Genomic DNA, 23,664 nt, shown 5'->3' on the forward strand with positions numbered 1-23,664 from the left:
CCACCCAGGGAAATGCAATATACTCGTATTCTATCAAAGTAATAAAGAAATTCTCGTATCTAACTAGAATATCTAAAACGTTCAATACCACTCGTTTTGTCTACTTGTCGAATTAATTAATGAGAATAATTATTCCGCGATGACCCTGCCGACAGTTGTCAAAATCGGCGCGTGTCTTGCAGACAAGTTTAGTGTCGTGCGATCACAAAGAATTGTGACGATTCAAGTGAATTTAAATAATATGTATATTTATTGAAAAAGGCATTCAGTCGATCACTTACCGCAGCTTTCAAATCGCATACGAAATTGAAGTCGCAAGGAAGAGGCAAGCGCAGTTTAATGGAGACAGGACAGTCCATGCGCGCGAATTTTATAGACGTTCGCGACACCTGCCGCGAAAACACTGCGGTAGGCGATGCGTCGTTTCAGTTCCGGGCGTTCCTCTCGACGACAAACAAACATGCATCGTGTAGCAGGAGAAGGTACGGCAGCGGTCGAAATTGCAACGATACGTTCGCCGGTGCGCTATAATCCTCCTGATTTTGGAGTAGCCCGTTCGACGCCGTAAAATGTAGCCAGTCATTTGGCCGGAGTCAGTCGCGGCGGCCACCAACACTCGCCCCTTATGAGATCAACTCTCGCCTCCATCTCCTGCACGTTGACGTTCACCGAGGAGTGGCGCGCAAAAAGATGGCCAGCTCGCCGACCAGCATCGAAAATCAAATAGACAGTTTTCTGGAACAGTTCAAACGCAGTGCCTCCCGCGCTATGGAGGAGTCCCACAGGTCCAGCTACAATGCTTGCAGCAGCAGCATCAGCCACAGTCGGAGTGGCAACCTGGATCTCGAGATCTTGGAGGCTGGTGAGTTTCCGCTGTAACTTCGTCACGTTCTATTCTCCCATCGTGTTTGAATTTTGCCTGCCTTCCACTGTTCTGTCTCTCTTCCTTTCTCATCTATACGGAGGCACGTACAATTTTCCGCGGTTGTCGATTGATTTTTCGGGCGTTTCTCGCACATTTCGGTGTACCCGACCTTCGACTACACTAGCGGTTCCAAATACAGTCGCATAGATGTTTACACACGGTGCTTTTGTTTCCAAAATCGTTACATGGAAATGGTCACAAAGTCATACTATCTGTCAAGTGTAATACGATGTTGCATTTTGAAGTTTTAATAACACACTCCTTCGTCATAACTGTATGTAAATGTAACTTACACTGTCATCTCATCCGCAGTCGTTGTTATATAAAGAAGCAGCTCGTATAAGTTCGTACGTATTATTACGTAGTCAAATGCTACATCTTTCCCGGTGTTAGGTTTCTTTTAATTGTATTTTCACGCTTTCGTCGTCGAGGCATAAATTTACAAAGTGCAAGGGAAGTTTTAAAAAGCTAAAAGGAGTGTCCTCGGAGATTAGATACGTTTCCAACATATCGGTGGGACGATCATCGAGTAAAATTAAATTCTCTTCGATTTAATCACACGGGTTGACAGTGACACGCTGCAAGTCACGTGCAGCTACCCCTCTTTGAGAATCGAGTGTTCTGTGATTGGCTGTTTTCGTCTTGTCTTTACCTCCACCGTATAGCGGCATTATGGCGTCGTGTCTCGGTTAGGCTGCGATAGAGGTCGTCGCCCGTTGTGTTGCAACTATTCATGCTGTGGAGTCGCAAACTGCAGGGGTAGCAAGATGCATTTCGTAGCCGTGTAAAGAGACGCCGATAAAATTTATCACGGTCAAATAGATATCCACGAATCACGTGGTCAATGCTGAGCTATAATCGGATTCCTCAGTCACGGTTCATCCTCGTCCCGCGGAGTGATAGGCGTTGCAGTTGCTTCGTAATATTTGGGGTGTACTTATACAGTTGATCGGAAGTGCAGGCTACAATGTTCGCCAGCGTCGCGAGATTTCATTAAAATCAATGCATTAGCCTGGCCCGCTGCATCGGTAACGGAATAGTTTTACCAACGATACACTAAATTGGTTAACACCTATCTCGCTGATAGTACCGCAGCGTGACATTTTGCAACGTACAAAAACTCGGCTGTGAAATAAAAAGAAACCGCGATATGATTCTTCGGCGAAAGTCTGCGCACGGCTGCAATTGTCCCTGTCATCAGCATTGCTCCACGAAATGTGCAGGTTTGGCTCACGCGTTTCTCTAATTAAAATATACCATCTAAATTAAGGCGTCGTGAATAGATATTAATAACGTCGAAGCTTATTATCGCGGACCTTACTTTTATGAGCTCGTTTCAACTATAAACAGATTATTGATTTATAGAAGTATATTATTTGTTTACATGCTAGGCACAACAAGTACCCGCGTTACAGATAATCGATAACACGATGAATTATTAACTTATCCCGGAATAAATTTACCTACCAATTTTGCTGCGAAAGTTTGTTCATTTTATACCGCACACACTATTTTTATGCGTACATGTTTATTTATGAATACTTATGCGTATACGTACATGTGCATCTGCATATATGTATTCGGTGGCTGCTTAAGAATTTATGCAACGATGTGATTACATTACTTAAACGATAACAATTATTCGGAACACATTACGAAATTACATACTTATGGGTTACTCTTTTATATACAGGGTGTCCCCGAAATGTTCGCCCAAATTTTACTACCATTGTCCATTAATCACGTGGCTGGAAAATGTCGGAGTTCGTCAGCCAACTTTTATTGCTTATTCTTTGAAGAAAAAGTGTTCGAGGACCCATATCCGTGCGGAATTTTTGTATGAGGGTAATTAATAGAATAGGCTGGTAAAGTTTGGCCAAACATTTTGGATACGCTCTCGTGCGAGTGTAACGTGGAGACGGCTCCGTTTATACGGGACTGGACCTGTTATCCCCTCCACGCGACATTTAAGAACTACGTTCGCCATATCATCGAGCGTGGTAATTTATATCAACCGGTATACCGAGAATTACAAGAAATTTCTACCGTTTAACGCACACAATCGCAAATGCGGTATCTTTCGAAAGATTTTGTAGTTGACTTCGCGTGGCCAATCACAAAGTCAAGCTGAGAAAAGGTAAGTGAATGTTGAGTTGCTACGTGCCCGTAGAGATCAAAGTTGGGAAGCCATCGTGATTGATAGTGATTCTCAACCTTGTCGGTGTCGAACGCATCTCTTCTTTTCCTTTTCCTTTGCTTTTAAGGGCAACCACAGAAATAGATCCACGCTCGTTTCCCATTTACATAAGAACCGTCGACACACGCTTCTTTATCGCCGTAATTCGCTGCCCCTAATGGATTTCTAGTTGAGCAAATATCATAATTGGCACGGGCCTACAAGTGACATTTCAATCAGCTGATCATTTGTTTAGACTGCTCACCGTCCAAATATTTGCCATACCAGTGTTTCGTAAATACACGACTCTCTGCTCCTGCCTTTTCGTTAAACGGTGTTTGATAGTATGTTTTATGTGATCGAAATATTCCTGTTTAACAGAATATATAGAGTGTTAAAAGGCACGTCGTAGTACAATATTCTGTGAAACATGGATGCTAATTTGTGTGAGAAAGATGAGATGCAAGTGCAAGCAGAGATTGTAATATCTCAAGACGCTTTGTGTGATAAAAAACAGAAGACCCAGTTATCTAACTGTCAATGTATAGTCAATGACGAAGTGACGTGTACGCAGACCACAGGAAAGGTAAGTGTTGCATTACTGTGAAGAGTATAGCAAAGTTTGCTGTTGGAACATAAAGTAGTAGTGTAATGATTCATCCATTAGATTTCGTACAATGTACATAGAAACTTTTAATATATTACAGGGTGCACTCAAAGACGCGACGAGCATTCCCTCCAAGCCAAAGAAGACCATGACAAAAATTAAAGTGAAGAAACCCAAGCCCGAAGGGGAGTCGACTTACGATTCCACGAGATTAGAGGATAGCCCGGTGCAAGTATTGGAACGATTCAAGCGGGGATGCGAATGTCAAGACGACCAGTGCTTCAAGGGTCTTAATCCTGAGTCGGTGTATCGGCACAGACTAAATATTGCGGAGTTAACAAAGGCTGAACATGACATGTATTTAATGGGCGTTACTATGGCGTGCTTAACAAATCCGTACGAAACGGCAAGGCACACAGAGCGGCGTAGATTGCGCGCACAGTATGTGTATCAGGGTCGAAGAGTTTGTTTAGATGCTTTTTTGTACTTGGAAAACTGTACTCATTACCAAATAAAGAGGATTAGGAAACATTTGATGACCCATGGTGTCACACCACGAGTTCACGGCAACCACGGGAAAATTCCGCATAATACATTTTCTTTAAATATCTATCAAATCGCCACAGACTTTTTGAAACACTTTATCGAACTCCAGGAAACAAAACAAAAGACTAAGGTTGCTAAGAGCTCGCAGTTACACCTTCCATCGGATATTACGCGCAAAGTAGTGTACGACTTGTACGTACAGCATTGTAGGAAAGTATCACCTAATATAAAGATAATGGGCTATTCCACCTTCAGGAGATTCATGAAGGTTCAGTTTCCGCAAGTGAAATTTGCGAAGTTAGAGTTTGTAGTGAGGAATCAAAGTACGCAAAGTCCGGGATGTAGTAAAGTAGACTTAGAGAGGAAAGATCTGACGAGTGATAAGTCACCTGAATCGGCAGACTTACTAACAGAGGACGGTGCCTTATTACCTTTATTAATTACTAGCGAAGCAGGACAAAGCGACACTTATTTTTTGACCCCAGTCAGCAAGTTACAGAGTGGAATGAGTTATCAGATAACAAGTGGGTTTCTAGTCAATAAACCGGCATTGCCTATCACTTTAGCTAAGGTAAATGCCGTTTAGTAATATAAATCTTTAAATATAATATTTAATATAATTAAGAAAATAATATATGTAAAATGTATTTGTATATTCGTACAAATTAAATATTTAAGTAATATTTCAAATATTACGCTGTATTAACTTTTATTTAAAAAGATAGTATTACTTGCATAAAAGGAGGAATGGTCTCTTTAAAAGGCAGGCAGTCGTAACTTATAACCATTCGGTGATACGTATTAGCGTCGTTATCGTTAAAGCATGCTAAGCAAACTCTTCTACTTGTTTTCCAATTCTGTGCGAATTCGTGCCCCGTATTTTAACGTAAAAAGTATCAATAACAATGAGAATATACATTTAAATGTAGTACATTCTAAAGCTGTTACATTATGTTGTGTTATAGAATATTTGATTCTAATGTATAAAGTCGATCATATAAAATACTCCTTTAAAGACATTAAAAATTTGACGAGTGATTGTATTATGTTAATGTGTTACACTTTATAAAATGATATAAGCAATAAATAACTTGTATTTTTGCAATTTACTAGCTTGTCTTCGAGGAAATAATGACTAAAAGCAGAAGTTCCAATCAATCCTCATCACGGTTGAATTCCACACATGTAAATGAAGGAGCTAAAAAATCATGAATCCAGTGTCTCTCAAACGACAAAATAAATTAACAGTTTAAAGATTAATCAGCTATCATTAGTTTAAATTCAAGCACCATCTATGATGCATTAATTGTCGATATAAAAAGCTATTATTTGTTTGCTACTTCCAAAATACAGTATCTTTTGTTTCTTGTATGGAAAAAGTCTCCCTTTGCATGCTGTGCTGATTTGAAGTTTGAGAGCCTCTTGCTTTACAGTTACAGAAGAAATATTGTAGGTACGACAGGAAACTGTTTCTGTTAGATGGAGTCAGCAAGGTCATATGAGTGCACTTTGAGGTCTTACATTTATATACAGTAAATATTGCATAAGTGATCACCGGTACAAATTATAATATTCCTAGAATCGTAGACCAATTAAAGAAGTTCCTTTAAACTCATATAAACTTACGTTTAAGCTAGAAAGAGCTTATGAAGCTTATTCATTAATGTACTATGTGAATTTTACAATACTAAAGATTTAAAACAATGAAGTGGCAGTTATAAAATTGTATAGTCGCGTAGCAATGTTATTTAGAAGTTTGAATAATATAAATATAAGTGCTATGTGTGAATGTAAAGTGATAGTATAATTATTTTATGATATATCCGCAACGCCGTGTAGATTTACAATGTAATTTGTGTTAATCTATAAAATCTATCTAATGCAATTCAATCAGTTTTACATTTTGCAGAAGATGTAGAGAGTATGACTGGTGAGATTGAAAATGGAGATCTGGCAATTCGAGATGTTGCGGACCTTCTCCAGTCACAGTATGCTATCATAGCAGGTAAACGGAGAAAAATTTCGCTAGTATCATTGAGAAGTAATTTTTAATTGTCAGTTGCTGCTTATAATTATGTATTTTATGTATTACGCGCAGGAGGGAAAACTCGAGAAGGTTGTCCCATAATTACTTTTCCCGACAATGGGAATTTTCACAATTTATGTGACTTGGATTACCAACGTCTCATGCTGTATCTCACTTCTGTGCCAACGTAAGATTTAAGATTTCTTTAAACTTTTATTCTGTGAAGAATTGTTATTAGAATCTATTTTTAATGATTTTTAGTTTACAAGAAGCTGATCTGGGGTTCCATTTAATAATCGATAGAAGGAATGATAAATGGAACTCTGTGAAAACTGTGTTATTAAAAATTTCTGTGAGTATACGTATTAAAAAATACGCTTACGATGCAACAAGAGATGTATCAGTAAGACCAAGTAATTATTTATTTTTAGGGTTTTTTCCCCGGTTTAGTTCACGTAGCATATGTTCTACGTCCAGCTGGATTTTTACAGAAAGCTATTTCGGAAGTTTCGAATAAATTATTTCGGGAGGATTTTAAATTTAGAGTGATATTTCTAGCAAATATCGCTGAACTTCATGAATTTGTAGATACAGATCAGCTAACTGAACAACTTGGTGGTGATTTATCATATTGCCATCACACTTGGATACAGAACAGAATTGTAAGATCGGAAACTATAAAATGATAGAGGTATATACAGTATTAAATTTTGATTGTATTTGCGCTGTGTTTAGAGTTTAGAAAAATTTTCATCAATGACACAAGACGTATCTCTTGCATTGGACTCCTTCACGCGGCGCCTAGCCGAGATTGAATTTCCTAATAACACCATTGCAACAACATCTTTACTATCTCAACAGCAAGTTGAGTACAACGAATTAAAAGAAGAAATTCTAAGTGCTGCGAGACATGGCGAAGCACTGTTGGACAGTGTACGGCAACTAACTGGCAAGGGAACGGCTGATAGACTAGGAAACGTTGCAGCAGTAGAAAGGTTCGAAATAATCTGATTTCGAAGAAACAGGTGCACTGAACATACATTAACGAAGTATAGAGAATTGTTATTTGCTTTCAGATTACTCGTTCAGCTGGAAGAAACAGAACGTACATTCGACTTGTTTTGGTCACACCACAGCTCCCGCTTGAGGCACTGTCTAGCCTTGAGACAATTCGAAGCTGACTTTAGAGAATTACAAGCAACATTGGACCAACATTTAAAAACTATAGAAGACATGACGGAAGTAGGAGAGACGCAAGGAAGAGTCGAACAGTTACTTTGCGACACGTCAGCATTTCAAAGAATATGTAGAGTATGTACCTTTATTTTATATATACTTGCATCATTCTCTATATGGTTAAACAATGACATCTGTTCTAAATTACGGCGCAGAGTGACAAAAGTACATAAAAGTAACGTTTGCCTAAATAGATATTTACATGAACATAAGAGAATAGCATTCATATCCAGTAAATGTTAAAAGAATTACCACCCCGGATGAGATATACTATAACGTGTACTAATGTTGATCACACACACACCATTAAAGAATTAAGAATGATACAATAATAATGGCTTTAAATTTGAGAATGTTTACAATGCACTTAAAGCAGCAAGGTGTAATATCTAAACCAGTTTTCTAATTTAAATCACGACGAAAGATTTCGGTGAAGTATTTGCAATATTTACGTATGACTTGTGAACGATCTCCTGTGTAATGTTGATTCTGGTTTAGATATATTTATGAACAATCAGATATAACGCACATTATGCACAAATACAAAGCACAAACATACTTTGCACCGCTTTCCTCATTTTGTCGATAGTCCTATTTATTGCATACCATGTGGATTTGGGTCTTGGTAAGCAATCCACTCAACGAAATACATATATTTTGTAATAGATACATTATTGAATACAGTGAGAATAATTTAGTATCTCAACTTTCGAGTTCTATGTTTACTATACCTTAAGATAAAATAAAAAAAAACCTATTACTTTTAACGATTTCTTTATGGGATAGTGAATTAAATCTCTATGAAAGGTGTTGCCTTGTGAAATGCACATACGTATTGTCAGTTAAAACATTTGTCTGTTTAAAGAAGATAGAAGGAATAGGGATTTGATTCATGCCTTGTATTGGCATGATAAATCTTTGAGAATGAATATCATTGTTATTTCTCACTTTGCTCTGCACGTAAGATAGTATCTTTTTCGTAGAGTACTTGTTTAGATGAGCAGTGAACACTTGGTGGAAAAGAGTTCAATGAGTGTTTGTAGTTTTCTTGTTAATTTGTTCTTTTTAGCATTGACTAAACATGAATAAAATTACATAAATTTATAGGGAGACATAGAGAGAGCGGAGGAAGTGATATCTGCGGGCCAGCAACTGTTGTCTGGAAGGCATCAGTGCCCTACAGACGTTGTAGAACCTAAGTGCGTAGAACTACAAAGGATCTGTACTATCTTAAGTCAAAGATTGGAAAGGCGATTACACATGTTAACTAAATGCAGAGAACTCATGGAACGGATAGATAAGGCAACTGCTTACAAGTTTTTTAGAACGTAAATAAAGTAACATTTGTAACAGCGTGTAATATATGTAATAGGCGAATACGTGGTGTACACGTGGGATAGAGTTACTCGCGTCGCAGAATAGTGCAACATCGCCTGACCAAGCACTTCAAGAGTTGCAAGAGTTAATAGAAGCTGCAGAAGAATTCCATCATCCCAGATGTATTTTTCAAGATTCTATAATGCCAGAAACTAAAGCTCTAATTACCCAAGTACGTACGTCCTATAAATTGTAAGATGAGTGTAAAATATTTTAAACCTCTTTCATGGAATTGCTCCATTAGGTTTTGCAAAGAATAGAAGATGTGTCTTTGATGTGTGATAAAAGGATAATGACGCTAAAGCAACAATTGATTAAACCAACGAGACCAATTCAAACTGTAACACCTGAACCAGTCAAGCCACTACAATCACTGCCTCAGATAGTAAAACCTGGAAGGATTCTTAAAAAGGCTAACACCATGCCGAAGGTAAATTGTTACGTTCGAGCTGACCAGCACCGAACTGTCGATTATTTTAAATCGCCGTCTTCTGCTAGATGGAGATGAGTCCTATAGAAGGGGAATCTTCGTCGCCCGAAAGCGAGTCTAAAGACATAGAAGCCTTGCGATTGAAACGCGGTCACGTTTTAGCAGAACTTGTTGAAACCGAACGAATCTACGTTGCCGAGTTAGGCTCTATAATTAAAGGGTACAAAATGGAATTAACGCACGAGGCAATGGCTCATTTAATACCAGCGGCATTAGAGGGAAAAGGTGATATTTTGTTTGGTAATTTAGAAGATATATACATTTTTCATGGAGAAACGTTTCTAAGAGATCTAGAGAACTGTATTTCAAATACTGAACTTGTTGCATTATGTTTTGTACAAAGGGTAAGTGTCGTTTAGAGAACTTTCTAATAAATCGTAACAGAATATTCTAATATAAAATATATTCATTTCTAGCGCGAAGTATTCTTCAGATTGTATAGTTACTATTGCCAGAATATCCCGAGATCGGAAAGATTACGAGAACAGATACAGAATGAGCCGCAGTTTCTTGCAACTTGTCAACAGAGGCTTGGCCACAAGCTACCTCTTGCTGCGTACCTTCTTAAACCTGTACAACGTATAACAAAGTACCAATTGTTACTGAAAGATCTTTTAAAATATAGCGACGAGCCATCGTGCTGCACCGAATTACAGGAAGCCTTGGATTGCATGCTAGTTGTATTAAAATGCGTTAATGATAGCATGCATCAGACTGCGATTACTGGGTTTGGCGTAAGTACAATGTTATTCGGCCCTCGTATAAATCTGATCGTTCTATCGTTATACCACGGTGTTGTTTCCCATTTTTAGGGGGATCTAAATGCACAAGGCGAGCTCCTATTACAAGGCTCGTTTAGTGTCTGGAGTAGCAGTAAGCGAGAACGACTTCTCAGGTTAAAACCATCTCAGCGTCATATTTTCTTGTACGAGAAGGCTCTTATATTTTGTAAGCATAGTAAGCCTCAAGCACATAATAAAGCTACCTACCACTTTAAGAGATATTTGAAGGTAACTTTCAAAAGATCGTTACTACTTCCATTACGTTCCATTTATTCCATACATAATTCTACTTTTTCCATTAGATGTCGCAAATCGGGCTGACCGAATCGGTTAAAGGCGACGCGAGACGGTTCGAAATCTGGCTTCAGGGTCGGGCTGAAGTACATACGATTCAGGCATCCACCCTTGACGTCAAACAATCCTGGGTGCGTCAAATTAAAGGTGTTCTAATGTCCCAATTAGCTGAACTTAAGGGGAAACAAAATTCTGCTCTTGGAAAGACCAACCACAAGTATGTGAGATGATTTGCCCATGAAAATTCACGCTCCGGTAATAATGACTGTCCTCCGAACGAATTATTTGCAGACCTTTGCGTCAGACGATTTCGTGGGAAGCTCAAGGCAGCATTTCCGGATCTCTGCGTACTCTCTCGGTCGACGGTAGCAGTGTTATATCGCACATTACTGATGTCTCGCAATCGACGGAAGACGATGTCGCTTGGAGCTCTGAGAACAGCAATACCGACGACGAAGATGCGTTCAGTGAAAATCCTGGCCCGGCTCCTGTAAGTTTCTTTCTCTTTCAAGGTATAGCCATTAGTTTAGATGCAGTTAATATTACGCCCGCAATTGTTCAATCCAATTAGGGTGGAAGATACGTAGCATTAGCTGATTATTGTGCAGTTGGACAGTCGGAAGTTACAATGCGCGAAGGAGACAATCTAGAACTTCTTAAGGTTGGGTGTGCTGGTTGGTGGTTTGTAAAATTGATAGGAACCGGAGTAGAAGGATGGGCGCCCGCAGCTTATTTGGAACCAATCAATCGAAAAACTTCGCGCAGCTCTCAGTCGGTCAACAGTCAAGAGACCATATGAAACAGGCGTCTAACACACTAGATTTATCTGGTGTGTTAGGCTGACGCGCGTCTCATTGCCCAGTATCACTTGTAAAGGGTAGTATTAAGGATTGCATTCGGAGGGTATTGTAATATAAACACACAGAGACAAGACTTTGGGAATTTTGCATAAAATTGAACTTGTACCGTGTAACCGTATTAAATCTCCAATTCTGTAAACTACATAGTACAGCGATGCGTGCTTCGTTAAGCGTATTAATCAATGAACAACTACGATTGCGTACAATTTATAAAATCCAGATCTGATTAGGCTGAATTTGAAAGGACAGTCCAGACCGGCGAGAAACCAAAAAATAGAGGAATTCATAATGTTTCTCTTACATAAAGTGTATTCCGACGAACCTGCGAGCGAAAATACTGTATGTAAGGAAGATAAGATTTGCATTTGACTAAATGAATCTACTATTGGCTAGATTTATTCGTACAAAGAGTATAACATTTATAGAATTGTACAAAACGTGTCCTGATAGCGAATTAAAAGTATATGCACGTACATATGCATACTTACAATTTACATGGTTTGAGGTTACTACTGGTTATGCAGATTCGTATTCAATCTTGTATATTATAATGACACCAAGAGAATGAGTACGATAAAATACAATCACTTTAAATTATTTAGTTATTACTTCCATAAAGATTCGCATGGAATATAATATATAAAACTTATCTGTACTTATATGACCTGCATTATATTCGGCTGTATGCAAATATTCCAAAGCTCGTGTGATATAAGATTTTTCGATGCTTTCATCTAAGGCAATCTGTTAGCGATGCTTATAAAGTTTCTTTATAATAGCCATGACTTGTATACAGTTATAGAAAGGAATCTAATCTGTTTGTGTTATATTTATGAATTATTTTTTAATGCAATCAGGTTTTATTATGTGATTTAAATTTTACACTTCCTTTTTACGTACCTACGTATGTATCCGTTCATTTTTATAGACAATATGTAGAACAGAATTTAGAATATTTGCACACTATCGGAAGCTGGTGAAAGAGCCTTTGAAACTAATACAGACGATCAAATGCTTATTTGATACTTCTGTAAATGAAATATGAAAACGTTTAATAGAAATACTTTGTTGGCATATTAGCGTAGCTAGGATAGAAGACATATTGTTGATAAGCCTTTGTGACCAAAACAGCTTGATATTAGTATTATTTTAGTAAATAATCGATAACATTTAAAATGTTGAGATGAAAGGGAAAAATCGATGATTAATAGAAATTGAGTATCGTATACACAAGTTTTTTAGAGGATAACAAATTTAACACCAAGCATTGTGCAATATTTAACACTACTTGTAATAAACTATAGAATATAAAACTTTAAGAAGAAGCAATTTCAATTTTAGCAAAGTTGATCTACTAATACTTAAGTATCTAAGAATAATGAAATGTATAATAATGTAATTTATTTATTGTATTTGTACCGAAGTTTATATGGACACAGAAGAACTAATTTACGAAATTGTTGATTAGTTGCTACATTACGAAAGGGTAACATTGTTTTTGTAGGTAAAGAATGCAAGAATTATGTTCGCTTTATAATCAAAAACGATGAATTTTTTCTTGGTGTAATTTATATTACTCGATCGAGCGTTATTTAAGTATAATTTATATAGTATTTATATATATAAATTCTATTGTGATTACAGGATACACATATTGAGTACAAATAATTTATTTTAATACTTTAAATATCATTGAGGTAAAGTTCTGTTGCGCAATAAATACGTTTGCATAGTTGCGATGTATAAATAATTTATAGTTATGCCGTTGATGAATGATTGACAGAAGTTATGGACTTTTGACCAAAGAAAACTTTGGCAAGACAAAAACTAGAGAAAAATGTTGATTTATAATTTATACATTTTGGCGCTTACGTTGATTAGCTTATTTTTCCAATGAATTGTATTTCATTAATTTTATCCACCTTCACGCCGTCCTAATACCGTCTAGTTATAGGATTTAATTAGACGAACTGCGTTATATTATTCGTCACGTTTTATTTGCATCGTGCGATTCGTTTAACGTTCTATTACGAATTCGAATACAGCAATATTCAGTGATAATATAAATCGAATGTTGTTATATATTTACGAAAGCGGGTTTACACTGAATTTGGTTGATTACCCGTGTTGTATAAAGGGAGGCTTAATCATGATCATAGGATTTGCTTTTTTCGCTGGGAAACATGTCTTTTAGTGTAAGCAGGCAAAGAACATGTTCAGATTTTTAGAATCTTTTGTAGGCGACATTAAATTAACACATGGACAATAAATATACGCCCATTGTGGAATAACTCCATTTCAAATATATTACGGATATAGCAATAATAACTTTTCACACAGATAAAACGATGTTAACATACTTCTTTACAGAAAATCTATAAGCGGTAAACTCATAATAGTTACAACATAGAATTATTACAGAATATTAGCTTTCTTTAAAGCGTGAAACTATATATTCGTTTAAAAACTTAATTGTAGTCTAGTCATTGACTGCAACTTCTCGAATAAAGGGTTCCTTTCGTTGTTCCTTTACAATAAATTCGATAAAAAATTATTTTTGCATATAAGGATACTGTGGGCGCTAACGTCTCTTCTATTTATAATAAAGCTAAGCGATGGGAGGCGAGTTTTTGAAATTTTTCATTGCGGAGAGAACGCGGGGTGCTGATTCTTGTTCAAAATTTGAGAATCTCTTTTGATCCTGATTAAGTTAAGGGTATTAGCGGGAGAAAAATGTTAACTGTGAATAATACTATTGCAACTACTCTTAAGTTAATAGGTATAAAAGTCATTAGTTTTTAGCGTTTAATTAAAACCTTGATATATGTTAAACAATTTCATACGGAGTATTATGGATATTGTATTTCATTTGGTATATTTCCTGTGTATTTACGAAAATAATGTAATAAGATGAAAATACACATAAATTACAAAAAGAACTGTTCCGTTCGAGCAAACGTTTATACCTCATACCATAATCTGTAAAACGAGGTTGCGCTCCATCATTTTTACGATCCTATCGCGTAGCAAATAGCAAAAAGCAAAACTCATTTGCATTTCAATCTAACGGAACGTTCAACTCATTCGGCAATGTTCGAAATTCAAATTTAAATTCGCGAACGAGATCGATTCGATTCGAGATCAGTTGAAAGTAGGATCGATAGATGAGGCGAGTGTTGCATACGCACCGCAAACCATTTCCTTGCGTTATTTCAGAGGAGTCGGACGTAATTAATGTTGCTTCGTAATCATACTGTTCGTAACAGTGATATGTACTCTTGATAGTGAATTTCAATACAAGCGTTTGTCGAGAAGCTCGTGTGTTTAAACGTACGTTAAAAAGGCTCTTCTGAATAAAAATGGCTCCACGAACAGAGGCAGCGGCGAAAGAAAATTCGGCACCGCCGAAAGACGTGCCAAATAAAGGCATCAATGCGGTCTTATTGGGACCACCTGGTAGTGGCAAGGGTACACAGGTAAAGTGTTTTTTCTGTAAAGGAATGTAAAAAGTATGTTCCTTCGGATTATGCTAATGACAAGCTACAGCTTGCACACGGTGTTCCAACGTTCGGTGAAAATTGTTCCACAAGTGTTTTAATCGAATATTTATTACACTCTAGGCACCGCTATTCAAAGAACGATATTGTGTGTGTCATCTATCTACAGGTGATATGCTCAGAGCGGAGATCACTTCTGGTTCTCCCATTGGGGCAGAGATTAAGAAAATAATGGACGAAGGTAAATTGGTCAGCGACGAACTTGTGGTCAGTATGATTGATCGCAATTTAGACAAGCCAGAGTGCAAGGGTGGTTTTTTATTGGACGGCTTTCCTAGGAGCGTTCCGCAAGCTCAAAAAGTAAGTCAACAAGAGAAATATCAATGTTCAAGTATCAATTTGGTTTCTGTCACCTAATTATCTCTCTAATCTGTATTATTTAAGAGATCCAACGATGTTATCATTAATAAGTATGTCCATGTTTTTGTTTGGCTTATAAAGATTATCGATGACCTTGAAGTGACATTGAGATAGGAAATCTGAAGCAGCTAGAACATTGACTCTTAAATTAGTTAAATCAGTATATATAACTGATACGAAGCACATTTCATAATTCTTTTATTTAAATAGCTCGATGACATGCTCAAGAAAAGGCAGACCAAATTAGATGCCGTGATAGAGTTCGGAATTGATGACAATTTGTTGATAAAAAGAATCACGGGTCGCCTAATACATACTGCTAGCGGTAGATCATACCACGAAGAGTTTGCTCCACCAAAAGTTCCTATGAAGGATGATGTAAGCGATGACGATTGTCTCTGTCGACTTGTAATTGTTAAATAATGTTGAAAGCGTGTCTGCAGGAATGTATGTTCCCTGTTAACAGGTCACTGGGGAGCCACTAGTTAAGAGATCGGATGATAATGCAGAGGCACTGAAGAAACGGTTAGCAACATATCATACGCAAACTCAACCATTAGTCGATTATTATGCTCTACAGGGGATTCATTACTATGTTAATGCAGCACAATCAAGTAAAAACGTCTTTAAGGATATCGATCGAATCTTTATGAAAACGGTTAAGCAGGACGAGAAGAAAAGCTTCTTTAGTCGATTCTTTTAAGACTTCAGGCAAAAGTATTCCAGATCATTTTTCTCTTGTAAGCGCTCTTGCAACCGCTAGTTAATGGAAAATGTTATACCTTAGAGTTATGGTAGATTTCTAGGGGAATATGCCATTTTAGGTATGCGGTTTTCAAGTTAAAAGCAATTTACGTGTTTAGAAACACATAGTTGGTACAATAGGTATTTTTTGATTAAGCAATGTACAGTACATCTAACGGATATGGGAAAAAAGAGACAATGCAACCGCTATTGCATTCATTTAGTTACAAATGACACTATAAGTTGATACAAGAAAGTATTATATGCTGATAAGTCGGATGCACATATTTTATCAATAGATTGATCTCAGTGATAACCTGACGTATAAATTAGTACTTTAACTACACGAGAGGGGCAACGTATTTGTATATAATGGAAAACAGAATACTGGCTTGGTTCACTTTTACTATCGAGAATATTTTGTTAGTACTTTCTATTTTATTACATTTAAAACGTACATTTCTTGAGACTTATGTAATATTCTTTGCATGCAGTACACATGCCATTCCTAGCATTACGTTTAACGGTTTATAGGTAATAATTTTAAATACGTGGAAACGGGTTTTAATGATTCTTACGATAATTGAGGCATTCAGGGGAAATTTGAATTTCAGCGTTATTTCTATCTAAAACTTGAATGAAAGTGTAACAAGTTTAATATAACGAAATGCCTCATTTATACGTGTTACGCGCACATGTATTAAATTTTATATTTTTCGATTCAATGAATTCTATTTTAATAGAAGTGGAGAAGGGTGAATGTAAAAGAGATGAATATTTTAAGGTATTGTATTATCGATGCACCGAACACCTTACTATGCTTACATATTCTCGTAAACGAATAATTTTACAAACGGCTATAAACAAACCGCGCTGTAGATCAAACTCTATTTTCCATAAGCGACAACCAACGGAAATATATTCTGGTACAATATTTCTGTCTACGCATGTTGTATCATTATCCGATTGTAAATATTTTACAAGGAGAAATGAATAATACATCTGGATAAAATAAAATTTCTAACATACGCAACCCTATTTCTTTTCAAGCAAATTCTGTTTTACATCCTAAGTTACCGACGCTTTATTACGCGAGACACCCCTTTACATATACTCTTACATTCATTACTCAGACAAAAGAAAAGAGCTCACGAATATTTCGATTCTTAAGAACAATGACCGATGTGTCCGAGCTGTTAGTTAAAAGCTTTAAAAAAAATTTAAATGCGAAATGTGGGGGAAGATCGTGTAGAGGGAATAACGGTTAAAGTTGCGCGCCGTAAGCACGCGGAGCGCGTCGGGTGGGCGCACGGCGCATGTGCGCAGATTGCCAATTGTTCGCGAGTCTCGACGCGAGCAGGGCCCCGGAGATAAATAACTTTTTTCCGCTTGTCGACCACACAGGGACAAAGGTAGAATCGGAGAGGGAGAATTTTTCGGATATTCTCTGAGTGGAAAACTGTGTTTTCCGTGCGCTGAGAGCCGGCGGCGGAGTGATGCACGCATATGTCTAGGCTCGGAGGGATTCAGATTGTGAGCGCAGCGCAGGTGAAGAGGACGGCCGCTGATCACGCAGCGGTGGTAAACTTGGGTGCTGCAAAGCGCAGCAAGCTGTCCGCCGTTGCGGTCACGGGGATCAACGAGATCGAAAACATGACGGATACGGCCGCGGCAACGACCGATACCCAGAAGAGGGCCAATTTCTCGGCGTTGACCGTCGGGAATACGAACGGTGTCAACAAGATTTCACCAAGTTTGGCCAATACGAAGCCAGGCACCGCCAGAAAGCTCGTCATCAAAAACTTCAAAAGTAAGCCAAACCATGGGACTACCTAACCTCTAAAGTCAGCTGGCGCTGACTCGCTAAGATTCACGGTGTATGCAATTTATGGCTGGCAATGTGCCTTCAAGGATTGCGACATTCCTTTTATAACACGAATCCACGAGTTTCGTGGTGCTCTATTGCCTCGTGTTAGTCAGCCAAGGTCGATTTCTTACCGCGATTAATAATACGAAATTCACATAACCTAACCTGACGCTAAAGGGAGCTGAGAATGGAAAAACGTCTTTAAGACGCATTATATTTATCTTTCCTCTTTATATGCTTTCCAGAAGCCTCGTATTTATGCCTACTGTGCAATCAATCGCAGATGTCAGCTCGCGTAGTTGTACCTTTAATCTTATCGAATGAGTAATGAGAAATAAAGACGAGTTACTTGTTCCAGTAACGATAGCGTGGTAGTAGTTTTAACTTTCGCAGAGATTTCTTAGAATGTACGGTTTATGTATCGCGAGTATGCGACGCATAGGTATTCATGTATCACCAATTTTCTATAGATAAGCCAAAACTGCCAGAGAATTATCAAGAGCAGACATGGGAGAAGTTGCAGGAAGCTGTGATCGCGATACAGACCAGCAAGAGTATTCGTTATTCGTTAGAAGAACTTTATCAGGCGGTCGAGAATATGTGTAATCATAAAATGGCATCTACGTTGTACACAAAACTGTCGAGGCTAACGGAGGCCCATGTTCAAGCTAACATAGAACAGTTCTTAGCGGAATCCATGGACAGGCATATATTCCTAAAGAAAATGAACGAATGCTGGCAATCCCATTGTAGACAAATGATTATGATTAGGAGTATTTTTCTATACCTGGATAGAACATATGTATTACAAAATCCGAGCATTTTATCCATTTGGTAAGCGCTTCGATGCTATCTGTATATTTTGAATTCGCCGGTATTCCCTCGTCGCTCACTTTCTGCGTAATTTCAGGGACATGGGATTACATTTGTTTAGAGTGTATATCGTTCTAAACAATTTAGTTCAGACACGCACAGTGGAAGGACTGCTTATGCTCATAGAAAAAGAGCGTCAAGGTGATACAGTAGACAGAACACTTCTTAAATCATTATTACGAATGTTATCAGATTTGCAAATTTATCAAGATGCCTTTGAAACCAAGTACGAATTCTTTTAAAGGTCCCATATATCAGTGCATGTTAAAATACTCCGTTTTTACGCTTCCGTTCCTATGCCAATGAATTCTTATTTTTATAGGTTTCTGGTCGCCACAGAAAGATTGTACGCCGCTGAGGGCCAACGATTGATGAACGAACACGATGTTCCCGAGTACTTAGCACACGTGGATAAACGGCTCCAGGAAGAAAATGAACGTTTGTTGCACTACCTTGATGCATCTACAAAGTAACTGCTATATTCACAATTCTTTATATACATCATCGGGGTAGACATATTCCATGTTATGTAATGCCAATTTAATGTTATAGATGGTCGCTAATTCATACAGTGGAGAAACAATTGTTGTCAGAGCACATTACCAGCATTTTACAGAAAGGATTGAGTGGTTTATTGGATGAAAATAGAATTAGTGATTTATCTTTACTTTATAATTTGTATAGTCGTGTGAAAAATGGCCTTGTAGAACTTTGTTTGAATTTCAATTCTTATATAAAGGTGGGTTCTATCGCTTAATCATCTCTTTGATCCATAACCGAATGGTAGTTACATCTTCTGTTGTGTTTTTATAGAAGAAAGGTAAAACCATAGTCATAGATCCAGAGAAAGATAAAACTATGGTTCAGGAGCTTCTAGATTTCAAAGACAAAATGGACAATATAGTTAATATATGTTTTCACAAGAATGAGAAATTTTCAAATAGTTTGAAAGAAGCTTTCGAAGCTTTTATTAATCAACGAGCAAATAAGCCGGCTGAATTAATAGGTAACATTAATATAGTCGTATCAGTACAACGCCATCCTTATTGTTCGTGATAAAAGTGAACTAACGCGTATTTTTATAATTACAGCAAAGTTTGTCGATTGCAAGTTGCGGGCAGGTAACAAGGAAGCGACGGAAGAGGAATTAGAGAGATTATTAGATAAAATTATGGTACTGTTTAGATTTATCCACGGGAAAGATGTGTTTGAAGCTTTTTATAAAAAAGACTTGGCCAAACGTTTGTTAGTGGGCAAATCGGCTTCCGTTGATGCCGAGAAATCTATGTTATCCAAGTTAAAGCAAGAATGCGGAGGCGGTTTCACTAGTAAATTGGAAGGAATGTTCAAAGATATGGAACTCAGTAAAGATATTAACATTGCTTTTAAGCAGGTAAGTGTAAGTATTGTGTTCAGTGCTGAACACGCGCAAAATTATGATTTAAACACACTTCGTTTATCCAAATGTAAAATTCTTTTCTTTCCGAATTAGTATGCAGGGAATTTACAAAGCGAATTGTCTGCTAGTAATTTGGATTTAACTGTTTCGATACTTACGATGGGTTACTGGCCAACATATCCTGTGATGGAAGTAACATTACCACCCGAAATGGTTCAGTATCAAGATGTATTTAATAAATTCTATTTGGGAAAACATAGTGGTAGGAAATTGCAATGGCAACCCACTCTAGGGCACTGTGTCTTAAAAGCCTGGTTCAATCAGGTAGATTTTATATTTACTATAATTAGACGCGCGTTTATGGAAAAGTCTGACGATTCATCGTATTGCTTAAAATCGAAAACAGGGCAACAAAGAGCTTCAGGTCTCTCTGTTTCAAGCATTGGTATTGATTCTCTTCAACGACTCTGACAATTTATCTCTGGAAGATATAAAAGCTGCGACAAATATAGAAGACGGCGAGCTTAGGAGAACTTTGCAATCTCTAGCTTGTGGAAAAGCTAGAGTATTACAGAAGAACCCAAGAGGAAGGGACGTGGCAGATAATGATAGATTTGTATTTAACGGAGACTTCACAAACAAATTATTCAGAATTAAGATAAACCAGATACAGATGAAAGAAACGGTAAGATTCTGTCCCTTTGAATAGCAGTGTTCTAATTTATGTTCGAAAGAGCTCTGCAATATGATTTGTCGTTCCTCTTTCAGAATGAAGAGCAGAAAGCTACAGAGGAGAGAGTCTATCAGGACAGGCAGTATCAGATCGACGCAGCTATTGTCAGAATTATGAAAATGAGGAAAACGCTGACGCACAACCTATTGATTAGCGAGCTGTATAATCAATTGAAGTTTCCTGTAAAAGTACGTTGTCGATCGGAAGCATGTATTTCTTTAACGGAATCGTAATTATGCGATGGTGTAATAACGCGCGAATGTTTCCTTTCAGCCTGCTGATTTGAAGAAGCGAATTGAATCTCTTATAGATAGGGACTACATGGAGCGAGATAAAGATAATGCGAACGAGTACAACTATGTTGCGTAACCTGAACCAAATGCCAAAGTCATTTCAGACTGGATCTATGCTACGTTTTGTAGCAAGGGGAACCAATTCGTTTCTGGTGTTTGCCTACTGTGAATGTGACATATTAAAGAAGAGAAGCACGGAGCTTGTAACTGATTGACTGTCAGCATGTTACAGCCTGCGGTCAGTTACTAAAAAGGGGAAAAAGAATAATGGAAAATAATTAGACTGGAGCTCGTTGTTTTGATTTTTGTAGTGCGTAATGGACATTGGACTGTAATTAAGATCTCTTTTAAACAGTGCTTTACTGTTGTTATTCTTGTGTTTCTGGATTTCGCTAAAAAGGACCAGGTGCAGAATGTCTTCGACGATAGAGCATTTAAAATATATCAACAGTCTTTTAAGTGGAACAGTTTTTCACAGCATATTAAAGATTTAAGGAGAATAAAATGTAATAAGAATATTCTAAGAATAAAAATGCAATGTATCGTTTAACTGAAAGTGAACAAGAATGCATTATTTATGGCAAATATAAAAATAGTGTACCGTGAACATTGAACACTAGTGGTCGCTGGAATCATTTTGAACAATGGGAGAACATGTTACGAAACAAAGGTTTGTTGTATTTAAAATAACATTCTGATACATGGGAAATATTTTGTTCATTGCAGAAGTTGGAAACAGAATATTGCTGAAAAGGCAGAGGAACAATATGTGCATACTAAAAGGACAAAAGCTACAAAGTTCGGAGAAATCTTATTGAAAACATAGTATTATGTATTTCTGTAACAAATTTTTGTACATTACCTTATAATACAGAGTTTATAAATAAGAATAATATGTATAATTGTACAAATGGTATCCATCTTTGCCGAAACAATTGCAAAGTAATACATGTAAATTTATAATACATTTAAAGATAATATGAAGCACTTCTCAAGCACTGTACGGTCACTTTAACGAACTGTTTTAACTGTAGCGGAACCTCGGCATCGCCAGCTGCGGTTTAATGTACAAATGGACATCGTTGCGAATCGTTTCGTCGCCTTTCTTTGGAACAAACTGCGTAGCATTTCTTTCTTTCGATATTATATAATACAATTATATATTAAAAAGTACGATAGAAGTGTTTCATATTATACAATAAAAATACTCTGTCACTAGCTTTACGATTTTCACTGCAACGTTACAGCTTTAAGATTAAGCATGAATATAAATAATATCATACTTATTTAATTACATCATGCATATTCTTTGAGTGAACTGTAGCTTGTCAAGGGTGCAAGTTTATTAGAATTCATGTGTATCTTGTATATCTTTATATACAAATTAAAATGTATGTGATAGAAAAACTAACTTCGGCGAGTTGTCATTTTGCTTTGCATGATATATTGTGGAATGTTAAAGTTAATTAGTAAATTTTATACAGCTTCTAAAGATTCTACTTTTAGTTAGAAAGTCTTATCAGTCTTTGCAGTAACTGCACTGCTGCAATTGCAATTCCAATTATAGACATTTCTCTCCTAGCGTAATATTATCTCGGACGATACACAGTGTGTAGTGGAATTGCATTCTATGAAAGTACTATTTACAGCAACATGTTTATACCTTTCAATATACACTTTATTATTACGGAACTTTCTTGCAACATTTTTTAAGTGACTCTGTATTACAAGGTTACTTTACAAATGCTTGTTAAAAAGAAGGAAAACAATTTATAGCTCGTATACATGCTGTGCAAAGTGAGAGTCAGAAGAGTAACGATCCAATACTGAAATGAATATAAACCTTAAATCACTGTAATTATATATTAGATTCAGATGTGCGATTTCTTATCATCGCTTTTAGTGTAATCTCGAAACGAACACAAGAAACTATTGTAAAAAAAATGTCCAGTGCGTGTTTGCGAATGCAAGATATCGAGCTGTATCCCGCGAGACGTGTGAGAGAATTGAAGATTTTCCAGGAAGAAGATAGACAGAGGATCGCGCTAACGTAGGAATCGATTGTTGTTAAAGAATATGTATGTATTATTAATACTATCGACAAGATGTGGAAGCGGATCGTCCAGTGGCTTATTTAGTCGTTTTATGTCAGTGTAATTATAAAGTAGCTTATTAACGCAATTTTGTATAAACGCAAGGACACATGCTGTTAATAACGAACCATTAGCCGATTTTAATGGCAGCCCTGTCGGAAAGTTTTAATACGAATTAAAGCCATTTTAAATGCGGTACACCGTGAACTTGTGTTGGAACGTCTTTTAAATGAAATATAAAATAAGGAACCATAGTAGTACTGCCACGTTACAGTTTTGGTACTTCACCTCATTTTTGTAAAAACGAAGCAATAGACGTATTTTGCCATTTAGAATAGAAGAGCGGATCACTTTAAGAAATAAAGCTAAATAATAGAAATTACCTTATACTGTGTTTCGCCTGTATTACACTAAGAACTTTATTTC

General features: G+C 37.1%; 4 protein-coding genes across 13 annotated transcripts; all 4 read left to right on the top strand.

The window, feature by feature from the left end:
• Positions 1-418: 418 nt before the first annotated feature.
• On the top strand, positions 419-14,258 carry LOC143376487 (guanine nucleotide exchange factor DBS). 7 transcript variants are annotated; one of them, XM_076826901.1, is made up of 16 exons: positions 419-862; positions 6,149-6,259; positions 6,353-6,467; positions 6,542-6,632; positions 6,712-6,942; positions 7,016-7,275; positions 7,336-7,591; positions 8,624-8,818; positions 8,889-9,065; positions 9,138-9,323; positions 9,392-9,727; positions 9,800-10,117; positions 10,196-10,393; positions 10,468-10,676; positions 10,751-10,949; positions 11,031-14,258. In XM_076826901.1, exons 1-16 carry the CDS (start codon positions 691-693, stop codon positions 11,256-11,258), a joined length of 3,282 nt encoding a protein of 1,093 aa, XP_076683016.1. In that variant the 5' UTR covers positions 419-690; the 3' UTR covers positions 11,259-14,258. The 7 variants fall into 7 exon arrangements, with proteins under 7 accessions (XP_076683016.1, XP_076683017.1, XP_076683019.1 ...); XM_076826902.1 differs by having other exon boundaries at positions 421-862; positions 7,357-7,591; XM_076826904.1 differs by having other exon boundaries at positions 421-862; positions 6,164-6,259; positions 7,357-7,591.
• Positions 737-5,363, top strand: LOC143376488 (uncharacterized). 2 transcript variants are annotated; one of them, XM_076826910.1, is made up of 3 exons: positions 737-875; positions 3,494-3,687; positions 3,809-5,363. In XM_076826910.1, exons 2-3 carry the CDS (start codon positions 3,532-3,534, stop codon positions 4,838-4,840), a joined length of 1,188 nt encoding a protein of 395 aa, XP_076683025.1. In that variant the 5' UTR covers positions 737-875; positions 3,494-3,531; the 3' UTR covers positions 4,841-5,363. The 2 variants fall into 2 exon arrangements, with proteins under 2 accessions (XP_076683025.1, XP_076683024.1); XM_076826909.1 differs by lacking the exon at positions 737-875 and having other exon boundaries at positions 3,069-3,687.
• A 244-nt stretch (positions 14,259-14,502) lies between the features above and the next one.
• Positions 14,503-17,013, top strand: Ak2 (Adenylate kinase 2). Its single transcript, XM_076826911.1, has 4 exons — positions 14,503-14,795; positions 14,940-15,176; positions 15,447-15,614; positions 15,703-17,013. Exons 1-4 carry the CDS (start codon positions 14,679-14,681, stop codon positions 15,937-15,939), a joined length of 759 nt encoding a protein of 252 aa, XP_076683026.1. The 5' UTR covers positions 14,503-14,678; the 3' UTR covers positions 15,940-17,013.
• A 291-nt stretch (positions 17,014-17,304) lies between these two features.
• Positions 17,305-21,712, top strand: Cul4 (cullin 4). Of its 3 annotated transcripts, none has more exons than XM_076827311.1 (11): positions 17,305-17,790; positions 18,318-18,681; positions 18,758-18,946; positions 19,043-19,189; positions 19,273-19,459; positions 19,537-19,726; positions 19,812-20,119; positions 20,213-20,443; positions 20,526-20,804; positions 20,888-21,040; positions 21,126-21,712. In XM_076827311.1, exons 1-11 carry the CDS (start codon positions 17,487-17,489, stop codon positions 21,219-21,221), a joined length of 2,448 nt encoding a protein of 815 aa, XP_076683426.1. In that variant the 5' UTR covers positions 17,305-17,486; the 3' UTR covers positions 21,222-21,712. The 3 variants fall into 3 exon arrangements, with proteins under 3 accessions (XP_076683426.1, XP_076683425.1, XP_076683427.1); XM_076827310.1 differs by having other exon boundaries at positions 17,306-17,790; positions 19,534-19,726; XM_076827312.1 differs by having other exon boundaries at positions 17,306-17,790; positions 19,534-19,726; positions 19,812-20,113.
• The last annotated feature ends 1,952 nt before the right edge of the window (positions 21,713-23,664 follow it).

Source organism: Andrena cerasifolii, chromosome 14, assembly GCF_050908995.1.
Source record: "Andrena cerasifolii isolate SP2316 chromosome 14, iyAndCera1_principal, whole genome shotgun sequence".
Classification (NCBI taxonomy): domain Eukaryota; kingdom Metazoa; phylum Arthropoda; class Insecta; order Hymenoptera; family Andrenidae; genus Andrena; species Andrena cerasifolii.